This window comes from Protopterus annectens, chromosome 3.part0 (assembly GCF_019279795.1).
Source record: "Protopterus annectens isolate FY-2018-M chromosome 3.part0, PAN1.0, whole genome shotgun sequence".
Taxonomy (NCBI): Eukaryota; Metazoa; Chordata; order Ceratodontiformes; family Protopteridae; genus Protopterus; species Protopterus annectens.
The window spans coordinates 242085786-242107410 of NC_056731.1; the positions used below are offsets into that span (position 1 = coordinate 242085786).

General features: G+C 43.2%; 1 protein-coding gene across 1 annotated transcript in view; it reads left to right on the forward strand.

Annotated features, from left to right (window-relative positions):
* Positions 1-21625, forward strand: part of SNX13 (sorting nexin 13) — a 1298295-nt gene that overhangs the window by 1054691 nt on the left and 221979 nt on the right. Inside the window, 1 exon segment of the mRNA XM_044065560.1 lies at positions 17320-17388. Within this exon segment, the coding sequence (XP_043921495.1) occupies positions 17320-17388 (69 nt within the window).

Here is a 21625-nt window from a genome sequence, read left to right on the forward strand (position 1 = left end):
TTGTAAATACTGTCCGTGATACTTTGGTCCAGAGTGAGAAGGACATGAAGACACTGTCTGCTGTCAGGATCCACGTCTCGAACCCTCAAAAATCCTTTTCTTGGAATTAGGGAAAAAAAGATGTGGTTCCGGAAATCTCAGTATTCCCGGGACACTCAGCCCTTCTTCCCTTAGAGGCAGAGGGGGACCAGACAGACACCAGCCCAGAGGCAGAGGGGTTCCGAGGAATTTTGGAACTCGAGAACCTTTCTTGGACAGGCCCGTGCAGCAGCCCTGAGCGGTTGCCCAACTACTCTGCTGTAGAGGCAGTCAGGGGTAACCTGTCATTACACCTGACAGCATGGGAGTCCATGTCATCAGACCATTGGGTGCTCCAGGTAATATCCAGAGGTTATTTAATCCTGTCTGTGGTTCCTCCCACTCCAACCTAAGACCTCCCAGATGTACCACCCATCGTGTAAAGGGAGGCAGCGGCATTAGAGGTAATCAAGATGCTAAATAAGCAAGCCATCAAACCTGTCGCCCGAGATCAGTCCGGATCGGGCATCTATTCCAGGTACGTTTTGGTGCCAAAAAAGACGGGGGGGGGCTTTAAGGCCCAATCTGGACCTGTCAACCCTGAACCTGTCAGTTGCCAAAGAGAAGATGTTATGTTGTCCTATCTCACCTTCATTCTTACAATGATGGGTTCGGAGCCGATTCTCGGTTCTGACTCGGCCGAATACATAACTGAAAGTCTCAAACCTGGCTTGTGGCAAGAAGGTATCCCACAATGCAATGGTGTAATTCCCCAGATCTCGTTAGCCACTTTACGAGGTTGGATGCGCTCATCTTGGCTGTGGCTAAGTTGTGACAAATTTTCTCTTCTTTCTCCTCTAAACTGTTATATTTGATAATAGATAGCTTATCTTCTAATTATATTTAATTTGTTGTGCATTTTATTGCATTACAGTTAGGTAGTAATAGTTTTATCCCCTTTGGCATGGCTTTTGCTGTCGCTTTGTAGGCCTGCTATCACTTGTAGTGGTGGATGTTTCTGTCTGTCAAGTTATCAGTAGCTCGTTTAAGCTAGAGAGCTGTTTGCCCATTTAAGTTAGAGGGCTTGTAGTTAATTGTTGTCTTATCTAGAAAATAGGACCATTTGATTTAGAGGCCCTATTTTTTCTCCCCGATTGTCTTTTTCCTTGTGTTTCCTGTAGTTACTATTCAGTGTAGCTTTAGCTGTTCAGTAGTTCTATAGCTAATTTTTTCTTGTTATTGCTTTTGCACTCTTACCTTAACTATGTCTAAAGACCCAAAAGAGTGAGAACATTAAAAATTGCCAGAAGTGCTCACAAAAAATGTCCATCACAGATGGACATGTTATATGTGTTTATTGCCTTGGTGCTATTCACCTACTGTCACTCTTTCGGTGCAAGAGTACTTCAAGAAAGGAGAAACAAATTGATTCTGAAAGGGCTGTTAAAGCCAACTTTTGAGGAAGCTATCCATAGTTCTTCCTCTTCTTCTTCTTCTCCTTCTTCTAAAAAGGAAAAATCTGAAAAAAGACATTCACCTGCAACATCGTCTCAGTTGGAGCCACCAGTCAAGCTACCAAAAATCTCCAAGGCCACTACCTCCTCGGTTCCACAGTCCTCAGAGCTGTCGGAGCTCATATTATTTGACAAGCCTGATACTTCGGCTCCAAAGTCCTCGGAGCCGCAAGATACCTCTACTTTGAGCTGGTCCATGGATATTTCACCGGTTTCTCCAAAGTCGAGATCTCCAGTTCTGCACAGGTCTCACTGTCCATCCCTATCTTCCAGGTCCACCGGGAGCTTATCGGATGATGACGTGGAACGGGTGGTGTGTAGACTCATGAATTCACCAGCGCTGACTAAATTATTCTCGGCTCCCACCCATTTGGTCTCGGAGCCTACTATACCAATTATACCCACTGTTGTTTCTCCTCCGAACCAAGCTGGTCCTTCAGAGCCAGAGTGCTTGGTACTGCTTACTGTGGATCCATCTGTTCTGGGACCCCCTTTGGTGTTCACAGAGCCAACATCTGCTCCGACTTTCTCGGTGCCCTTCGGCGAGTGTTCCCCGGTTAGTCCCGGGGGCTTCTCGGCCCCGATCTTCGGTGCCGAGTCTACCCCTTGGAGCATCAGCCCAGGATAGCTCGGCTACCACATCGGCCTCGGGTCTGATCTCGTTGGTTTTGGTGCCTTCTTCTGTCTCTTCGGAGCCGGCGGGATCCGCCTTTCAGCTGATGAGGAGTGTGTTGTCTACCCATTCAGCACCACAGAAGGATACTAGTACTCTTCCCCCTAAGGCACCGGCTATTGTCTCGGCACCACCCATTCCACAGGACATCAGAGATCCAGAGCCTCAGGATCCCCCAATGGGTGAACCCCTCTCCTCCGAGACCTCCCCAGAATATCCTTCTGAGGAGCCATCTCAGAAGAGAGCTTGCAAGAAAAAGCATGTAGACTCCCCAGATGAGTCCATCACTTCACTTACCTTGATGAGTCAGAAGGGTCTCCACGGTCGTCCTCTGAAGATCTCATTTGCAGATATTCTAGAGATCCTGAAGCAGAGAGATGGCTAGCAGGCCACCACCCCTTCTGATGAGGAGTCAGTGTACCTGAAGGCTTTTGGATCTCAACCTTCAGCCTCCTGGGTGTCTCCACCTTTTGATGAGCTAATGGACCTGGTTAGTCGAAAGGCATGGGGAGTTGCATGACACTATGGTGCCAGTCCCTCGGAGGCCAAACACATTCTTGTCAGCTCCTTTGGGAAAGGATTTCCTAACCAAGGGGGGAAGCAGCCACCAAGAAGGAACTTGCAGACTTCCGACTTCCTCATCTGTTCATCCTCTGAATAAAGACTTTCGAATGATGGACAGATATGAGAAGCGTGTCTTTTCATCAGTGACATTCTCACTACAATCGCTGAGCTACCTATCCCACTGTACAAGGCTACAATGAGATCTCCTGAAAGAGCTAGAAGATACTCTACAAGGTTCATTAGCTGCAGGGGTGAATGGGAAGGTCATCTCCCAGCTGTCCACCTTAAATTCTATTGTCAACTCCTCCATGAGGCTCATATCCTACACAGCAGATGGAGCGGGCTGGGCAGCGGGTTCCAGAGTTTCCCTTAGGAGACACTCGTGGAAGCGCTTGTGCAATTTTGCAGAGCCCTTTACGTCTACTTTTACTAACACCTCTTTTGATGGTTCCTCACTCTTTGGACCCAAAGTAAAAGACACTCTAGCCCGGTGCAAGCAGGAAGGAAAGACTCTCTCTGCCATTGGAGTACATTTTTCTGTACCTTCAAGACCTTATCCTAAAGGCCAGAAGAGTGGAAAAATGTGGTTCAAAAGATCCCAGAGAGTTTTCCAGTATGCACGGGGTATTCCTTCCCCAGGGGCAGAGGGGGGAGGCAATAACGGTAGACACCGCCCTTGAGGCAGAGAGGAGGCCTGCAAAACCAGGGTGACTGTGATTCCTTTCGCGGACGCCATTATCAGTGCTCCCGAAAGGAGGACTGACTGCTCTACTCTGGAGGCAGTCGGGGATGTTTATCCGTGTACCCTGAAGCCTGTCAAACTATCACAAGAGACAAATGGGTGCTAAAAATTATATCCAGAGGATACTCCATCCCATTTTCCAATCCTGTTCCACAGACCAGAACAATCCCAGATGTTCCACCCAATCTAAGGGAGCAAGCAACTATAGAGATTCAAAAGTTGCTGCACAAAAGAGTCATCCAAGAAGTCCCCGCAGACCAAATAGGATTCGGAACGTACTCAAGATTCTTTTTTGTGCCAAAAAGAACAGGGGACTGGAGGCCCATATTAGACGTAGGCAAATTAACCGAATCTGTCAAGAAGTCAAAGTTCCGAATGGTAACACTGCAGTTTATACTTCCCTTTTTAGGGAGAGACGATTGGATGTGCTCGATAGACCTTCAGGATGCTTACTATCATATAAAAATGGATAGGACATCAAGAAGGTACTTACGCTTCCGGCTGGGAGCCAGTTATTACCAGTTCAGAGCTGTTCCCTTTGGTCTCACTAGAGCCCCCAGAGTGTTCACCAAATGCATGGCATTAGTCACGTCTCAGATTCTGAGTGTTTCCCTATCTAGACGACTGGCTCCTGCCTGCCACCACCAAGCATCTACTCCAACAAGCCAGGGATTTAACTTTGGACATTTGCAATCAGCTGGGTATTAGTCAACTTTCCAAAATCTGCCTTGTTGCCCTGTCAACATATTACATTTATAGGCACAGATCTAGACGCCTCCTCTATGGTAGCACATCTTCCAACAGAAGGAGTTGTAGCACTCGGACAGCAGATATTTCATCTCCTTCCAAAGGCCAAAGTGAAAGCAAAGATAATTCTAAGAGTACTAGGAACGATGGCTTCCACGATTACACTGGTCCCTCTTGCCAGAATGCACATGAGGATCCTTCAATGGCTGTTGTCCCAATGGTCACTTCAAGAGCTTCCGATGTCTCACCTCATCAGAATAACGGAATCCTGCAAGAACGACTTAAGATGGATACACTCCACGCATGTGACCATAGGGAGACCCTTTGTTCCACATCAACCCATAGTTACGGTGACCACGGACGCTTCCCTGATATGGGGGGGGGGGCATTAACTGAGAAGTATAGTCCAAGGTACATGGCAAGAAGACGAGGGTCACTTGCATATAAATGTCCTAGAGATGAGAGCAGTGCTTCTTGCGTTGCAAGCACTTCACGACTCTCTCTCCCTCTAGGGACAATTGCAATACAATTTGTCTGTGGTTTGGTACATAAACAAGTAGGGGGGGAACCAGATCTTACCCCTTTTGTCGAGAGGACCTAAGATTTTGGCAGTGGGCAGTTTCTTCCCAGCGCATTCTGGGTGTAGTCCAACATAATAGCGGACAAGCTGAGCAGAGCAATCTTACTGCCTCATGAGTGGTCTCAATCACAATGTAGCGGAAATTATTTTTTGAACATGGGGTCAGCCTTGCCACTCCCATGAATGCAAAGTGCAGCAACTACTTTACCCTAATCCCCCATCCGGGGGAGACAACAAGAGATGCAGTTGCTCACGATTGGCCCTCAGGACTTCTGTATGCTTTTCCTCCATTTCCTCTCATACCCAGAGTCATTCAGAAAGCACGGTACTCTGGAAACAGGATAATTCTCATTGCTCCTTACTTGCCTCACCAAGTTTGGTTCCCCTTCCTTTGGCCTCATCTTTAGGAGAAAACTTGGACTCTGGACCCAGTGCCAGATCTGCTAACTCGTGTATCAGGGGAGCTTCATCCTTCTCTCCACACCCTAAAATTGACAGCTTGACTGCTCTACTTCCCAATTTAGTCAGGCTTCACAATCTTAATGTCCTCTCATAAAGCTTCCACTAGAAAATTGTATTCTAGCAAATGGAAAAGGTTTTACTTTTGGGCTCAAAACAGGAACATTGATCCTTTTTCTGCACCTATCCATTCTATTTTGGAATTTTTGGTGGAACGGTTCCAAAAAAGTTCAGCTGCAGCAACCATCAGGTTTCAACTCTCTGCAATATCAAATTTCCACATTGGTGATTCTATCTCCAACTTAATGTCACACAGGTTGTGTAGAGCCTTCTTAATTATTAAGACCTCCCTTTAAGTAACCCCTCTCTCCTTGGGATTTAAATTTTGTTCGGTCTCATCTCACATTACCACCTTTTGAGCCCTCGCCATCTTCAGACCTCAAGTTCATTTCCAGGAAGACCTTGTTTCTAGTGTCTATAACCTCTGCTAGAAGAGTATCAGAGTTGCAAGCTCTTTCTATTAAACTGCCATATTTGATTTTTCATAAGGATAGGGTATCCTTGCGAAGTAATCCATCTTTCCTATCCAAAGTCTGTTCTCCAAACAACATAAATCAGTCTATAGAGCTTCAAGTGTTCTTTCCTAATTATAGCAACAAGGCAGAATACAAATTACATCAACTAGATGTTCATAGACAACTCAGATTCTGTTTACATAGGACCAAAGACTTCAGAAAATCCGACCAATTATTCGTGTCCTTCTCTGATGTGAAAAAGGATAGCTTATTTTCTAAAACTACTCTTTCCAATTGGCTTTCTAATTGTATTACATTCATCTATACCTCAAATCACAGAGACTTACCTTTCAAAGTGAAGTCTCATTCCACTAGAGCAATGGATACAGCATCTGCTTTTCAAGCCAGAATTCCCATGGATAATATTTGTGCAGCAGCTACTTGGACCACTCCACATACTTTTATCACGCATTACAAAGTGGATTTCGCCTCCAGGGACAGGGCCTCCTTTGGTTCCACTGTGCTTAAAGGTATACTCCCGTGAGCCACCAAGGGTAAAGGTGCTAGGGATACAAGGGTAAAGGTGCTAGGGATGCTTGTCCCATCATTGTAAGAATAAAGGCGAGATAGGACAACATAACATGAAGTTATGTACTCACCATAATGTGCCATGTTTGTTGTCCATCTCGCTGTTCATTCTTATGAACCCTCCCTCCTTCCCTCTGCCAAAGACTCCTTGTGGACCTGGTGGATGTTTTTTTTACTACCTTCAGGAGTTCATAGTTTCCTTTTGTTTCTCCTTCTATTAGGTATAGTATATATTTGTATATATGTATATTTCAGTTTGCCCGTAGTTAATGGTCAGTGACATCATATGTCACGGTTACCCTTACCTCCTTCTCTATTATTATTCGAACAAATGTGCAAGATTGATTTTAGGAACCAGATAGGGGTGAAAAATCAAGCGCACTGTTATAATATTACAGAGGATGAATGGTTTGAATTAAATAACTTAAGGCTTGCCAACATTAGGGTTTTAGCACCCAACAAGGGTGGGGGACTAGTGTTTATAACTAAGGAGGATTATGTGGCTAGAATATTAAAACTGTTAGCTATGGATAATTACGAGATTATAACGTTAAATGAACTTATCATTGCATACCGTAAAATTAAAGGATATATTAGCGGTTTATTTATATGTGGGCAAATTGACATAAGTTTATACCACTTTTTGATAATGCAAACACTTATTACTCCTGTTATGTTTGGCATACCTAAGATTCACAAAAATGTATTAGACCCACCATTGAGACCAATTATAGATGGAAGAAATTCTATAACCTATGCCTGTGCTAAAGTAGTGGATAGTTTATTGAAGAAATATGTGATGAAAGAGCAGCAAATATGTAAAGCTTCTTGATCCTTTTTAAAGGACATGGACCAGCAACATTATAACACTAGTTTAAACTTTTTAACCGTGGATGTTAAAGACCTACACACGGGTATACCACACGAACAAGGGATAGAATGGGTAATAGAATTTTTGTTAGAGAAAGGTATGCCATCGAGTGAATTGAGATTAATAGAGGAATTATTAGATATCATTCTTAAGAATAATTACTTTATATTCAATGGGGTTTATTATTTGCAAAAAAAAGTGAGTGGCCATGGGATCCCCTTGTGGGGCCAGTTTCTCCAATTTGGTTATGGCCTTCTGGGAAAATAATATTTTCAACAATGACTATATCATGGACAAAATTGCATATTATACACGGACGACATTTTTATCATCATTAAAGGAGACATTGATATAGCTAAGGGGCTATTTGATGAGATGAATAAGAGCACCACATTTTTGGAGTTTACATTTTCCTTTGGAAAAGAGAAAATTGCATATTTAGGTGTTGAGCTAGCAAAGGATGAAATGAATTTGTTTTACAGCAAAAATGTTTAGGAAAGAAACATATTCAAATTCATTCCTACACTTTTCTAGTGGACACCCAATATATCAAAAGAAATCAGTTGTGAAAGGACGACTAGTATGGGCAGCAAGGATGATTACTGTAGATATGGACTTCCAAGCCGAATGTTTGAACTTAAAACAAATGTTTTTAAAGAGAGAGTATCCTAGTATATTCCTGCAGGGGCTGATTGAAGAGGTACAAACCAAGAGAAGGGAGGGGAGGGACATTTTATACCCATCTTAAAAGGCCCTTTTTATATAAGTTCTAATATAGAAACCCTTGACCTGCAGAGTGACAACCACCCGCAAGTTAGGAAATAGGAAGTCAGCCTTATAACTACTAATAATGTGTATACAAGCATGATCGGGGATATTCTGAAGAAAAATTGGAATGCCTAATGGAGGCCACTAATTGTAGGAATAGGCTTGGTTTTACCCCAAGTATAGTATATAAAACAGGTTTTAATTTAAAAGCTATACTTGAAAGGGAACAAAAGATGTTCTTCGTGTTTCACTGTTGCAGTCATCACACTTGAGTTATCTGCCTGCAGGTAGCCCTCAGTTGGTCCGAATACCAGAGTCTTGGGATTTCTGCGTCGGATGCTTTTGCCTCTACCATGATGTCAGGTCGCCAGGAGTATAAAACATGCAGCCGACGCTATTACATCAGCTTTTCTTGCCACGTGGGAGCCCGAAGCAGAAGCAGTTCACAAGTGCCAGTCGGCCACTACCTGAAATTTTCGTTTTTCGAGTTTCAGACTTTAAGTCTTGTAAAGCTAAGTACCCTGTTGGGGATCCTTTTTTCTTGCTCTAACCAATGTCACAAAAAGTTAACAATTGTCTTGCCTCTGGAAAGCAAATACCTCATAGAGATTTTCATTCTTACTGCGTCATCTGTTTAGGCCCAGACCACGAAGTTCCTCGGTGTAGGTTTTGTGCCTTGTTTAACACCCAAACTATTCGTCGTCAGGCTATCTTTATTGCTAAATTATTTCATTCTCCATTTTCCAAAATGACTTCTATAAGCCATCCGACTGTCGATATTCCAAAAAAAGTAAGGATAAAGACAGAGACAGACCGCATAGGTCCAAAACTGCCACCGAAGCTTCCGTTCAGCTAGTCGCCAGTTTTCCGGTACTCAGTGAGGCGCTTTCACAGCCCCTGATACCCGCTTCTACAGATTCACAGGCCTCTGCTGAGACACATTCGGAGTCCGGTATGCTGTGAGTTGTTCGTCTATGAAATCTGTGGATGTCTCTACCTTGGATGGGTCCACAGCCGCTGTGCAGACACTGGCTTCTGAGGGTGTTTTCCGACCTTCCGATGTTCGCATTAAACCAACTTCTTTTTTAACTAAAAATACCAAGTTTCTCAGGCCCAGAGTTCGCACTATGCCTAGAAAACCGATGACCAAAGCGCATGCTCCAGCTCCCTTGCCATAGAAACAAATGGTTAGAATGGCTGAAGACCTTATAACTTTAATTAGGGGAAGCCAGCCTTCCCCCTCTAAAAGACAAAGAATTGATTTTCCTTCTGTTTCTATAGACCCATGAGTCCGATGACTCCGATCCCTCTGATTACCAGGACGTACCCTTATCTACCTATGAGGATTCAGCTGCAGAGGATTCCATTCCCTCTGCCTCCCCTCCAGAGGAATTTTCTTTTGGTGAAACCTTGCATACTTTGAGAGCATTTTCACTGGGAATGCCAGGACTACCCTCAGTCCAAAGAGAGACTCAGAGAATTTTTAGACTTTCCCTAGTGCAGGCCTCTAGCTATACCCCCTGTCCTGGACATTGTAGACGATGCCTTCATGGAATCCAGTTTTACTCCTGATACTTTACCAGCTCCTAGAAAGCCTGACAGGTACTACAGAGTACCTGACTCTCACAGATTTATCTTTAAAAATCCCTCTGCGGATCCAGAGACTATTTACCAGGGACCTAAAGGCATTAAGGCTACTACTGCCAAAAGCCCTTCAGACAGGGATTCTGGAACTTTAGACAGATGGGGAAAGAAGGTATATACTTCTGCAACTCTTGCCATCAGGGCTTTGAATTGCCAGTTTCACATGTTGAAGTACCAGCAGCATATTATGGAACTAATTAAACAAAAAAATGTAGCTTCCAGATTGTACAGGAAATAAAGATTTACAACAGCTAATGCATTCTGCAAACCAAGTTAGTAAACATACTTTGCAGTGTGGTTTTGATGCTGTAGAAACATTTTGCAGGGCTGCTGTAATTGGGTCTGTACTGAGAAGGCATGCTTGGCTGAAGGAGCAAATCTTGCCAGACCATGTCAAAGCAAAATTATTAGATGCTGCATTAAACCAGGAAAAATTGTTTGGCACAAAAGCAGAAGTTGTTCTTAAAAAGATGGAGGCAAAAGCTACAACTATGCAAACTGTTAAAGATTTTTTACAGGTGCAGCCACCTAGATTCAGTTGGCATTGGCTTTCTAAAAACTGATCCTTTCCAGTCCCTCCCAGACATTCTCAGTCCAAACCCAGGGGCAACATGCCACCAAGACTACAGTCTCAGGGTATGCAGAGATCTATACAATAGAGTGCTCCCTCCTCTAAAACATGGAGTGATAAGCCACCCCCCTATGGAAAAAGTTCACAATGACTTGTCTGCCTTCCTTCCCAGCAAAGCCCAAGTACTTGCACCCCTAGGAGGAAAACTCGCCCTGCATACACACAACTGGATGTCCATTACTCAGGACCGGTGGGTCCTAGACATTTTAACCCAGGGATACAGATTCTGCTTCCACTCACTGCCAACCCCAAGTGGGTTGCCAGACCTTCCTCCAAACCAGTGAGCAGAGGCTCAGAAGCAAGTACTTTCTCTTCTCAGTATCAGGGCTATTCAACCTGTGCCTATAGAGCAAACAGGACAGGGTTTCTACTCTAGACTATTCCTGGTACCCAGAAAGGAGGGCTCTTGGCGTCCCATCCTAGATCTGTCAAGTCTCAACACCTTCCTGGTGGTCCCAATATTCAAAATGTTGTCTCTGCAACAGCTTCTTCCTATGCTAGCCAAGGACACCTTGCTAGTCACCCTAGACTTAAAAGAAGCTTATCTGCACATCCCCATAAGGGAATCTTGCAGGAGATATCTACATTTCAGGCCAGGCTCTATGCACTGTCAGTTTTCTGCACTTCCCTTTGGCTTATCTACTGTGCCCATGGTATTTACAAAGTGTCTGGCTCCAGCCATTGCATACTGCAGGTAGAGAAATATTCAAATTTACCCATACTTGGACGATCGCCTGATTCAGGCGGACGGTCAGGAATTGGTACTTCAGCACCTTGCATTTGTAAAGAGGCTTCTAACTTATCTGGGGTTACACCATCAACAAAAAGAAATCACAACTGGTGCCCAACCAAAAGATACTGGGAGCAAGCTTGAACACAGCTTCCCAGATGGCATTCCTGACTCCAGAAAAACAGACTTAATTGACAAACTACTTCACACTAATGGCCACCAAAACTCAGCTATCTGCAAGGAAAATGCTGCAAGCCCTAGGGTTCGTGGCCTCATGCATTGTACTAATTCCATATGCAAGACTGCATATGAGGAAACTTCAGTGGTACTTAAAAAGTCTCTGGTGTCAACTTCCTCAGGACCTGGAAACACTGATTCCTATCATTCCTTGTCTAAAGTCAGAGTTCCTTTGGTGGGCAGAGGCATGCAACCACAACAAGGGACTTCCTTTTACTCAACCCCTCGCCGCCCAAACTCTGACAACAGACGCATAAGACTACACGTGGGGGGCTCATATGGCAGGTAAATGCGTTCAAGGCAAATGGAGCCCAGAACAAATTCCCCTGCATATCATTCAAAATGAAATGTTAGCTGTACAGAATGCTCTGACAGCCTTCAAATACTTTATCCTTCCAGGACAACTCCTGATAAAGGTAGGCAACACCACAGTTATTGGGTACATAAGCAGGGGGGAACTCATTCCTACCCTCTCTGCAGGTTATCCATGACCCTGTGGAACACATCCCTGAGCAACCAAGTGCACCTGCAAGCTCAATTCCTGCCAGGCAAACAAAATTCACTGGCAGACGACTTAAGCAGAAATCTACTGGACCCACACGAGTGGAAGCTGGAACCCAACTCTCAAACTTCTAATCCGCAGGTGAGGGACTCCAGAGGTGGACTTCTTTGCCTCCCCTCAAAACCATCATTTGAGCAAAGTTTGCACCAGAAATCCCCACAGCCAAGTGTGGGATGTGGATGCCCTATCCTTTACATGGGAAAACCTCTCAATTTATGCCTTTCCCCCCTGCCCCTCCTCTCAAAAGTACTACTCAGGCTCAAACAGGACAGGCCAAGAATGATCCTTATTGCCCCAGACTGGCCACGCCAGCACTGTACCCACTCTTATGCAGTCTGACAGCAGTGCCACCCTGGCACCTACATCAGACCCCCCCTCCCTGCTGTCCCAGCAGGAGGGCATATTTTGCATCCACAGCTGCAAACCCTGAACCTTGCAGCCTGGCTTATCCCCCAAATACACCACCAGCAACCCTCAGCAAACGGGTGCTGGACGTCATCCTTGAGGCCAGAAGACCTAGTACTAGGAAATCCTATACAGCAAAGTGGAAAAGATATTGTTCTTGGAGCCAGTCTCAAGGAAAGGACACAGCTGTGTCGTCCTTACCTCGTATCCTACACTACCTAGCAGAGCTACTCCACAAAGGCCCATCCTTCTCATCAATTAAAATTCATGCCTCTGCCATCTCAGCTCACTACAATACTGAGCCACCTGTACTTTCTCACCCTCTCATCAAACAGTTCCTGAGAGGAGCTAACAATTTAAGGCCTCCGAGGAGAGCTCCCACCCCTGCCTGGGACCTAAACATTGTACTAGAGAAGCTCACGCTTTTGAGCCTGCTGCTACAGCAGAGTTAAAATTCCTGTCTTGGAAAACAGCCTTACTTCTGGCCATCACTTAAGCAAGAAGAGTGTCTGAGTTACAGGCACTAATAGCTGCGGAACCCTTCATTATTTTCCATGCGGACAGGGTTTCCCTCAGGCATCATTTATGCCCAAGGTGTGGTATCCAGTGTGGCGTTAAACCAATCCATCCATTTACCAACTGTTTTTCTTAATCCTCAGAATGAAGGGGAAAGGATTCTGCACTCCTTGGACATGCACAGACAGCTCAGGTTCTACCTTGACAGAACTAAACCTTTCAGAAAATCTGACCAGCTGCTAGTCAGCTTCACTACAGGGGCAGAGGGCAGGGCCATTTCAAAGCAAACCATTTCCAAATAGATAGCACACTGCATCCATTTCTGCTACAAACATCATGGAAAACCTACCCCACAGGGTATCAGAACTCATTCCTCTAGGGCTACCTCAACCTCTACAGCATTCCTCAGGGGAGTCTTTACCAGGGACATCCTGGAAGCTGCAACCTGGAGTTCTGTGCACACATTCACCAAGCATTACCACTTACCTATTTTTTCTAAATCCAGAGCTGGATTTGCCACATCAGTCTTACAGGGCCTGCTAGCCAGCCCCAATACTTCTTGACTGCCTCCACCCTTCCTCAGCTTTGGGAATCAACCCAAGTGTGATGACTGCAACAATGAAACATGAAGAACGTAGTACAGTTGTGTACACTTGAACATCTACATTTATAGCAAGTGCAGCAGTCCTGGTTACCTTCCCTCCAGCCCCCTGTCTTTTCTGTTCTTTCCATCTATCCTCTTTTTGGCCATATCTTATGGAAATGGTATTTAGTTTTTACTGGAGGTGTTTCACATCATGTAATTGCTTCCTATTTTGGGGTCTCCTGACATCTGGGGCAAGAAAAACTGATGTAATGGCATCGGCTGCATGTTTTATACTCCTGACGACCTGACATCATGGAAGAGGTGACAGCATCCGACGCAGAAATCCCAAGACTCTGGTATTCGGGCCGATAGAGGGCTACCTGCAGGCAGATAACCCAAGTGTGATGACTGCAACAGTGAATACACTCGAACATCTACATTTATGGTAAGTGTACACAACTGCACTTTGTGTGGTAAGATTGTAGTAATGTTTCGATGTGAAGTCTGCCCATACTGTAAATATATTGATATTGGGAAGAAATTCTCAATTATGGATAGGAGCTTCGTAACTAATAAATTCAATTGCAACTCTAAAAAATGGAGTTTACTTGGGGAAATGTCAGGATTGCACCATTTTTTTTATATATGTAAGACCGAACGCAAATTCAAAGAAAGGATATATGAGCATATGTATAGTGTAAGGAAAAAGAAAATAATGACTTGGCTAAACATATGCAAGAAAATCCAGGGTATACTTTTAAATTTAAAGTCATTGACCAAGTCAAATTGGGATGCAGAGGTGGGAACTTGGGGTTGCTACTGGAGAAACAAGAATTATGGTGGCAACTCTATGTGAATTCTTCCCTGGGTTAAATGACCAATGTTCCATTGCTTGTTTGCTTAAATTGAAAAGTTTAACATGCTAAATTTTGATGTATGAATTTGTAGGATTTTATTATGGTTGTGTACTTAAAATATAATTTATAATGCATTGAATGGGTGTATTATATGTATGTTATAATTTTAAATAATATGGAGCAAGTTTTTTTCATTTTAATGGTAATTTTTTAAAGGTGATTGTGATGTATCACATGATTTAATACTGTCTATATAAGGAGGGGGTAGGGACTTTGATTTGTCTGAAGAAGTTAATTTTATTTTGATGGACGAAAGCACTAACAATAAATAGTTTCCTGGTTCAGTTTGCTTTGCCAAGTCTTCTTTCACTATATAGTTGTGTAAAATCTTACCATAACTTTAGATGTCCTTCTCTTCTATATGTTGCTGTATAGTTTCCCACCCTGCCTTCTCCTGACGCTTGCCTGACTCCTGAGTACCCACTTGATGGTACTCCATAGTTCGTTTCTGGCGGCATTCAGGTCTGAGGTATGTGCGTGCTGACATCCGTTTATGGCTGACATAGGCTGAATGCAGCGGGCCAACACATGTACCTTCACAGTAGCCGCTAACTTTTGTAAAATGGCCGGATGTACGAGTCAACCAAAGGTAGACTCCCACATGTTATGGATAAAGCACCATATAGAAGAGAAAGACATCTAAAGTTGTGGTAAGATTTTACACAACTATACTTTCTGAATACTTCACTGTGAGGCTGTAAGAGTAGCACATTCATGGTAAGGGGTTCGATTGAGGAAGGGACAGTGTTGCTACACATTCAGCAGCTAACTGCGAGAAAGCAGGAAAGGAGGTAGATAGACAACTGTCTTTTAGCTGACTATGTAGTATGAACAGTGTGGGTATTTTTTTTCTTGTCATTTTACATACTTTCTTAAATTGACTTTTTTAATTCACATATCTATTGTATGTTAGGGTGCCTGGTTATGTGTAAAATTCACTTTTCAGGTGTAAATATGCCAATGAACCTGGCAATCTTAAGTACTTGGTATACTGATAATTGAGGAGACTCAGGTCATTCCTGAATAGTGCAGTGGGAAGTTTACCATCCACCAGTCTAAGCACCCCTGCCTAAAAGGAAAATTATTTCTCTGTTCACTTTTGAAAACCCTTCCCACCACAGGATTTTACGTTCCTGATTAGCAGGATTATCTTTCCTCATCAAACTGTTTGTTTGCAAACATTGGAAGTTTTGTCTTTGAAAACATGAATTTATTTATATACCGTCATCTCTGCAACCAATTTTCAAGTGAGCTGCCAGCTGTATTATGGCTTACCATTAAATGTATCACCACCCATCTGTATTCAATAACCACAATATTACTGTGGCTGCTTCCTGAGCTTCACACTGTCTTCATTGCAGATGTGTGTGCCACAGCCACTTGGTTCTTGGTTCCCAACTTCAAGCATCGTCACACCTATGATTCTTCGGAAGTCCAGACTCCTTTGTCAGTTCTGTTCTTTGGGACTCAGCCTTCTGATCCTTTGGCTGTTTTCTCTGTGACTGAACATTTCCTACCTTGGTGGCTTTATTACTTGAGATTCTTTCCAGTTATAGATGCACCAAATAAGGTATTTGATGTTAAAAGTAACATATATCTGTTAGTGTCTGTTTACAATCCGCATCAGCTGTTGGTGGCCCCTGTACATCAGGTAGTTATAACCTTGAATGTAGATCATTCTTCATTTTTTCATGGTTTGCTGGAAGTATGCTTTCTCAGTAGTTGAGGATGATATGTTTCACTTTTGGGTAGGTGGCATGTGATGTCACCATGTGTGTTAGTATACAGGCATACCCTCAAGTGTAGCAGCTTCAGAAAAAATGCCAAATTGGAATGAAAGGGAGTGAATGAATCCAGTCATAGACCCACCATCCAGGGTCCCTTCATAAAACTGATGCAGTAAATATACACATCTGTTTACTAAAATGTTGACTGTGGCTGTTGATAGAATCACAAGGGATAGTGTGAGCTGACGACTTTATTTAATCTTTCACAAAACAGTGTGAATGGACCAGCAGCAGCTTCAAAATGGAGAAGAGCACTAAATTTTTGATGCATCCTTTTCATTTCTGTCTGTTATTTCACTGGATTTTATACTTTCCCCAAGAACACCCTTAAGAATGAATTGCACAGCTGTTTTGTATATATTGATTTAAACTGAGTATTACTTGCATGATATGAAGCTTGCTGGCTTCATGGCACAAAGGGATGGAACAATGAGACTAGAGCCCTGGAGGCCTAGGTTTCATTAGCAGTCCTGGATTCTGAAGAGTTGGCTGGAGGATATAAAAAGGGCATCATTTAGCTGTCTTGCTTGTCCTAAGGGATCAGAGGGTGCTGTGTGTTTTGTTATAAAACTTAGTGAATGACTAGGGGTTATAGAACCTACCAGAAATGCTGAGGAAACTCTGGCCGATGTCTATAGGGATCCATGACTGATGTTCCTGTTTATCTATGGAAGTGAGATTATCATGGCAGAAGGATGATGCTACATTAGCACACTACAGTCTTAATCAGATCCATAGGGGGAAAAAAGTTGACTTAGTATGCAAGTATTGAGGAAGGACACCAGGAGCAGCTGATGTTGGGGGAGGAATAAATATTAAGAAAAAGTAAGCCTATTTTAAAGTGTAGTTTCACACTGTTTTATATGTTGTTTGTAAGTGGTTTGACATGTTGATTTCAGCTTGTATTATGTGTACTTCATATAGTAATATTCTGTAAGAGAAAACGTTTTGTAAAGATCTGCATTTAAAACAAGGTGGCATTTTGTCATTTACTTTCTAGCTCTACTTGTAGAGTATTTGACCCAGCATTGTCGTTGTCTGTCCATATCCTAGCAGACTGAATGAATGTCCAAACCTCTTCATTGTAAGCAGTAAAAGTGTCCAGACTGCAGCAATAAAGAGAAAAATGCTAATAAGGATCTTAGTGCTGTGAATGTCAAACTCAGTGTCTTAATTTTGGGTAATAAAGCAGAAAGTACAGTTAAAAAAACAGATTTATATGTATGCAGAGCTTTTATAACCCTAACATTGTTACCTCTCTCTAGAAAAATTGTGGACCACATAGACTGGATGATATCTCCTGAACAGATGGCAGAAAACGTGAAAAGATTCAGGTATTGTTAATAGATATAGCCATGTTTAATTGTAGAATTGATGTGTACACTGCAGACTGTAATGGTAGCAATGTAGTTGTGCCCTACTGTACAATAATGCCAGAGTAACATTCTGAGGTATGGAGAAAATGAATAAACAGAAGTAAGGGCAAGTCGGATGCTTCTGTTCTTCAAAAAAAAAAAAAAAAGACTTGCACATTAAAAGGAAACTTTTGTTTTGTAGTGCAGCACTAGACACTGATGAAAAAGTTTGTCTCACAGCATACAGAACTTACATTGGCTAACAGATTTCTGTTATTGAACATTAAAGTTTCCTGCAAGAAGCTGCCAGTTTAGCCCAGACTAATAGCTTCATCATGTAGTCTTCAGTTTTTATTCCCTCAAACTCATATTTGCAAACTGAGATAATTGCTAATGCAGATACTGCTTTATTGCCTCTGAAAAGAGGACATGACTAGTCAGTTTACCCAGTAGACATGTAAGTGATATATTAAAAAAAATTTAAAACATAAACACTGAAGGTGAAGTTTACAGGCAGATTATTATGCATGTAATCTTCATCATATCCTGAAGTCTTTCTCAGAAAGAAAAGACAGGCACTGTATAAACGTGTTTGGTTTCTCCTTTCATAAAGTTATTTATAATACAACAATTTGCATTTTGCTCACTACATACAAAATGCAGACAGGAGCAGGTGTTCTAAGTGTTTCACTGTTGCAGTCATCACATTTGGGTTATCTGCCTGCAGTAGCCCTCAGTCGGCCTGATTATCAAAGTCTTGGGTCCTGTGTCGGTTGCTGTCTCATCTTCCATGACGTCAGGTAGTCAGGGGTATAAAGCATGCAGCCGACGCCATTACACCAGTCTTTCTTGCTGTGCGGTGCCCGGAGCAGAAGCAGTTCGCAAGTGCCAGTTGGCCGACTCCTGAAATTTTTGTTTTCAAGTTTCAGAACCTAAGTCTTCAACTAAGCTAAGTACCCCGTTGGGGAAACCTTTTCTTGCTCTAAACCAATGTCAGTAAAAGTCAGTAATTGTATTTATTGTGGAAAGCAAATACCTCATAAAGATTTTAATTCGTACTGTATTCTTTGCCTAGGCCCTGACCACAATGTACCTCGCTGTCAGTTTTGTGCCTTATTTAAACAACGAACTATTCGTTGTCTGTATATTTACACTTCTAAATATTTTGGTACTTGATTCAATTACCCAGATATGGCTTCGGTAAGCCACCTGACTACCAACATTCTGAAAAAACGCAAAGATAAAGACTGAGACAGACCGCATAGGTCCAAAGCTGCCGAATATGCTTCTCCTAAGCTAGTCACCAGTTCGCCAGTACTCAGTGAGGCACTTTCCCTGATACTCACTACCTCAGATTCGCAGGCCTCTACTGAGACCCATTCGGAGTCCGGTATGCCGTGAGATGCTTCAACTGTGGAACCTGTGGATGTCTCTACCTTGGATGGGTCCGGAGCCACTGTGCAGACACTGGCTTCTGAGGGTGTATTCAGGCCTACTGACTTGCATATTAAACCAATGCCATCTTCTTCTTCAAGGCCTAAAACTCTATCCATACCTAGAAAACTGATGCCCAGACCACATGTTCAGGCCTCTTTGCCTAAAAATCAAATGATAAGAATGGCTGAAGACCTTATTACTTTAATCAGGGAAAGCCAACCTTCCCCCTCTGAGACCTAGGACTGAGTTTGCTTATGATTCTTCTGATCAGGATTCTGAAATTTCTGTTTCCTATGAGGACCAGGATTTACCCTTATCTACATATGAGGATTCTGATGCAGAGGACTCTTCTCTCTGCTTCCCCTCCAGAGGATTTCTCTTTTGGTGAAACCTTGCATACTCTTAGGGAACATTTTCGCTGGGAAAGCCAGGATTACTCTGACTCTAAAAAGAGACTTGACTCCTGCCCCAACACAGGCCTTTAGCTATCCCCCCTGTACTGGACATTGTTGATGATGCCTTTTCGGTATCTAGCTTGGCCCCTGACTCTTTACTTCCTGCTCCCATAAAAGCTGATAGATATTACAGGGTTCCTGACTCTCATAAGTTCCTTTTTAAAAATCCTATTGCGGATCCTGAGACCATTTCACAGGGACCCAAGGGCACTTTAAGGCTACTACTGCCAAAAATCCTACCCCCTCTGATAGAGATTCCAGGGCACTGGATAGATGGGGTAAGAAGATGTACACTTCTGCAACCTTGGCCATTAGGGTCTTAAACTGCTAGTTTCATATGTTAAAGTATCAGCAGCATATTATTGGATTGCTTAAACAGAAATTTATGTTGATTCCTGACTGTGTTGAAAATAAAGATTTACAGGACTTAATACATTCTGCTGAACAAGTTGGAAAACGTACTTTGCAATGTGGTTTTGATTCACTAGAGGCATCTTGCAGGGCTGCTGTCACTGGGTCTGTACTTAGGCATGCTTGGCTTAACGAGCAGTCTTTGCCAGATCATGTTAAAGCTAAGTTGCTGGATGCTCCCTTAAACCAGGACCACCTCTTTGGAAACAAAGCAGGAGTAGTACTTAAAAAGATGGAGGAAAAAGCTAAATCTATGCAAACTGTTAAAGATTTCCTGCAAGTACAGCCTCCCAGATTTAGTAGGCATTGGCCCTCTACAAATTGGTCCTTTTCTGCCTCTTCCAGGCCTTCTCAGTCCAAACCCAGAACTAGCAGAACACCTAGGATTCAGTCCCAAGGTACTCACAGGGCTAAGCAGTGGGAGGCTCCCACTTCAAAAGCAGGGAGTGGTAAGACCCCCCCGCCCCCATGGTAAACTGTCTCAATGACTTAACTTTAAATCTTCCAAGCCCTGCACAACTGACTGTTCCCTTATGGGGAAAGATTGCCCGCCAGGCAACAAATTGGTAACTCATTACCCAAGACAAATGGGTTTTAAATATAGTTTCCCAAGGATACAGATTCCACTTTCACTCCTTACCAACCCCAAACGGTTGGCCAGACCTGTCCCCAAATCAGTGGCCGGAGGCTCAGAAGCATATTCTTGCTCTCTCAAGCATCAGGGCTATTCAACCTGTTCCTGAAGAACAGGTACAAGGTTTCTACTCAAGACTTTTCCTGGTGCCCAGAAAAGACAACTCCTGGCGTCCTATACTGGACCTTTCTATCCTAAACACATTTCTGGTGATTCCAAAATTCAAGATGCTAACTCTTCACCAACTGCTTCCTATGCTAGGCAAAGATGCCTGTTTGGCAACACTGGATTTAAAGGAAGCATACCTGCACATCCCAATAAGGGAATCCTGCAGAAAATACCTACGCTTCAAAGCAGTCTACAGGCACTATCAGTTCTCTGCACTGCCCTTTGGCTTATCTACTGCGCCCATGGTATTCACAAAGTGCCTAGCTCCAGTCATTGCATTTTTGCAGGCAAAGAAATATTCAAATATACTGATACCTGGACGATTGTCTAATTCAGGCAGAAAGCCAGGAATTACTATTGAATCATCTGGCGTTTGTACAGAAATTGCTAACTTCTCTGGGGTACACCATAAACAAAAAGAAATCACATATTGTACCCTGCCAACAAATTGTATTCCTGGGAGCAAGCTTGAATACAACTTCCCAGATGGCCTATCTCATGCCAGAGAAACAAGTTAATTTGACAGCCTACTTCAAACTACTGGCCACAAAGACCCAGCTATCTGCAAGGAAAATACTGCAAGCCCTGGGGTTCATGGCCTCCTGCATTCTACTAATTCCAAATGCAAGACTGCATATGAGGAAACTAAAATGGTATCTAAAAAGCCTATGGTGTCAACATTCTCAGGATCTAGAATCAATGATTCCTATCATACCTTGTCTAGAGGTAGAGTTCCTTTGGTGGGCAGAGGCCTGCCACCAAAACAAGGGACTGCCATTCACTCACCCCCTGCCACCCAAACCCTAACAACAGACGCATCAGACTGTGCATGGGGGGCTCATTTGGCAGGGAAGTGCATTCAGGCCAAATGGAACCCAAGTCAAATGCACCTGTATATCAATCAAAAAGAAATGTTAGCTGTACAAAATGCTCTGACAGCCTTCAAGGACCACATTTTTCCAGGACAATTAATGGTAAAGATGGACAACACCACTGTTATGTGGTACATAAACAAGCAGACTAGCCATGGCTCTGTGGAACACAGCCTTGAACTACCAAGTGCACCTACAGGCTCAATTCCTGACAGGAAAGCTAAATACACTGGTAGACA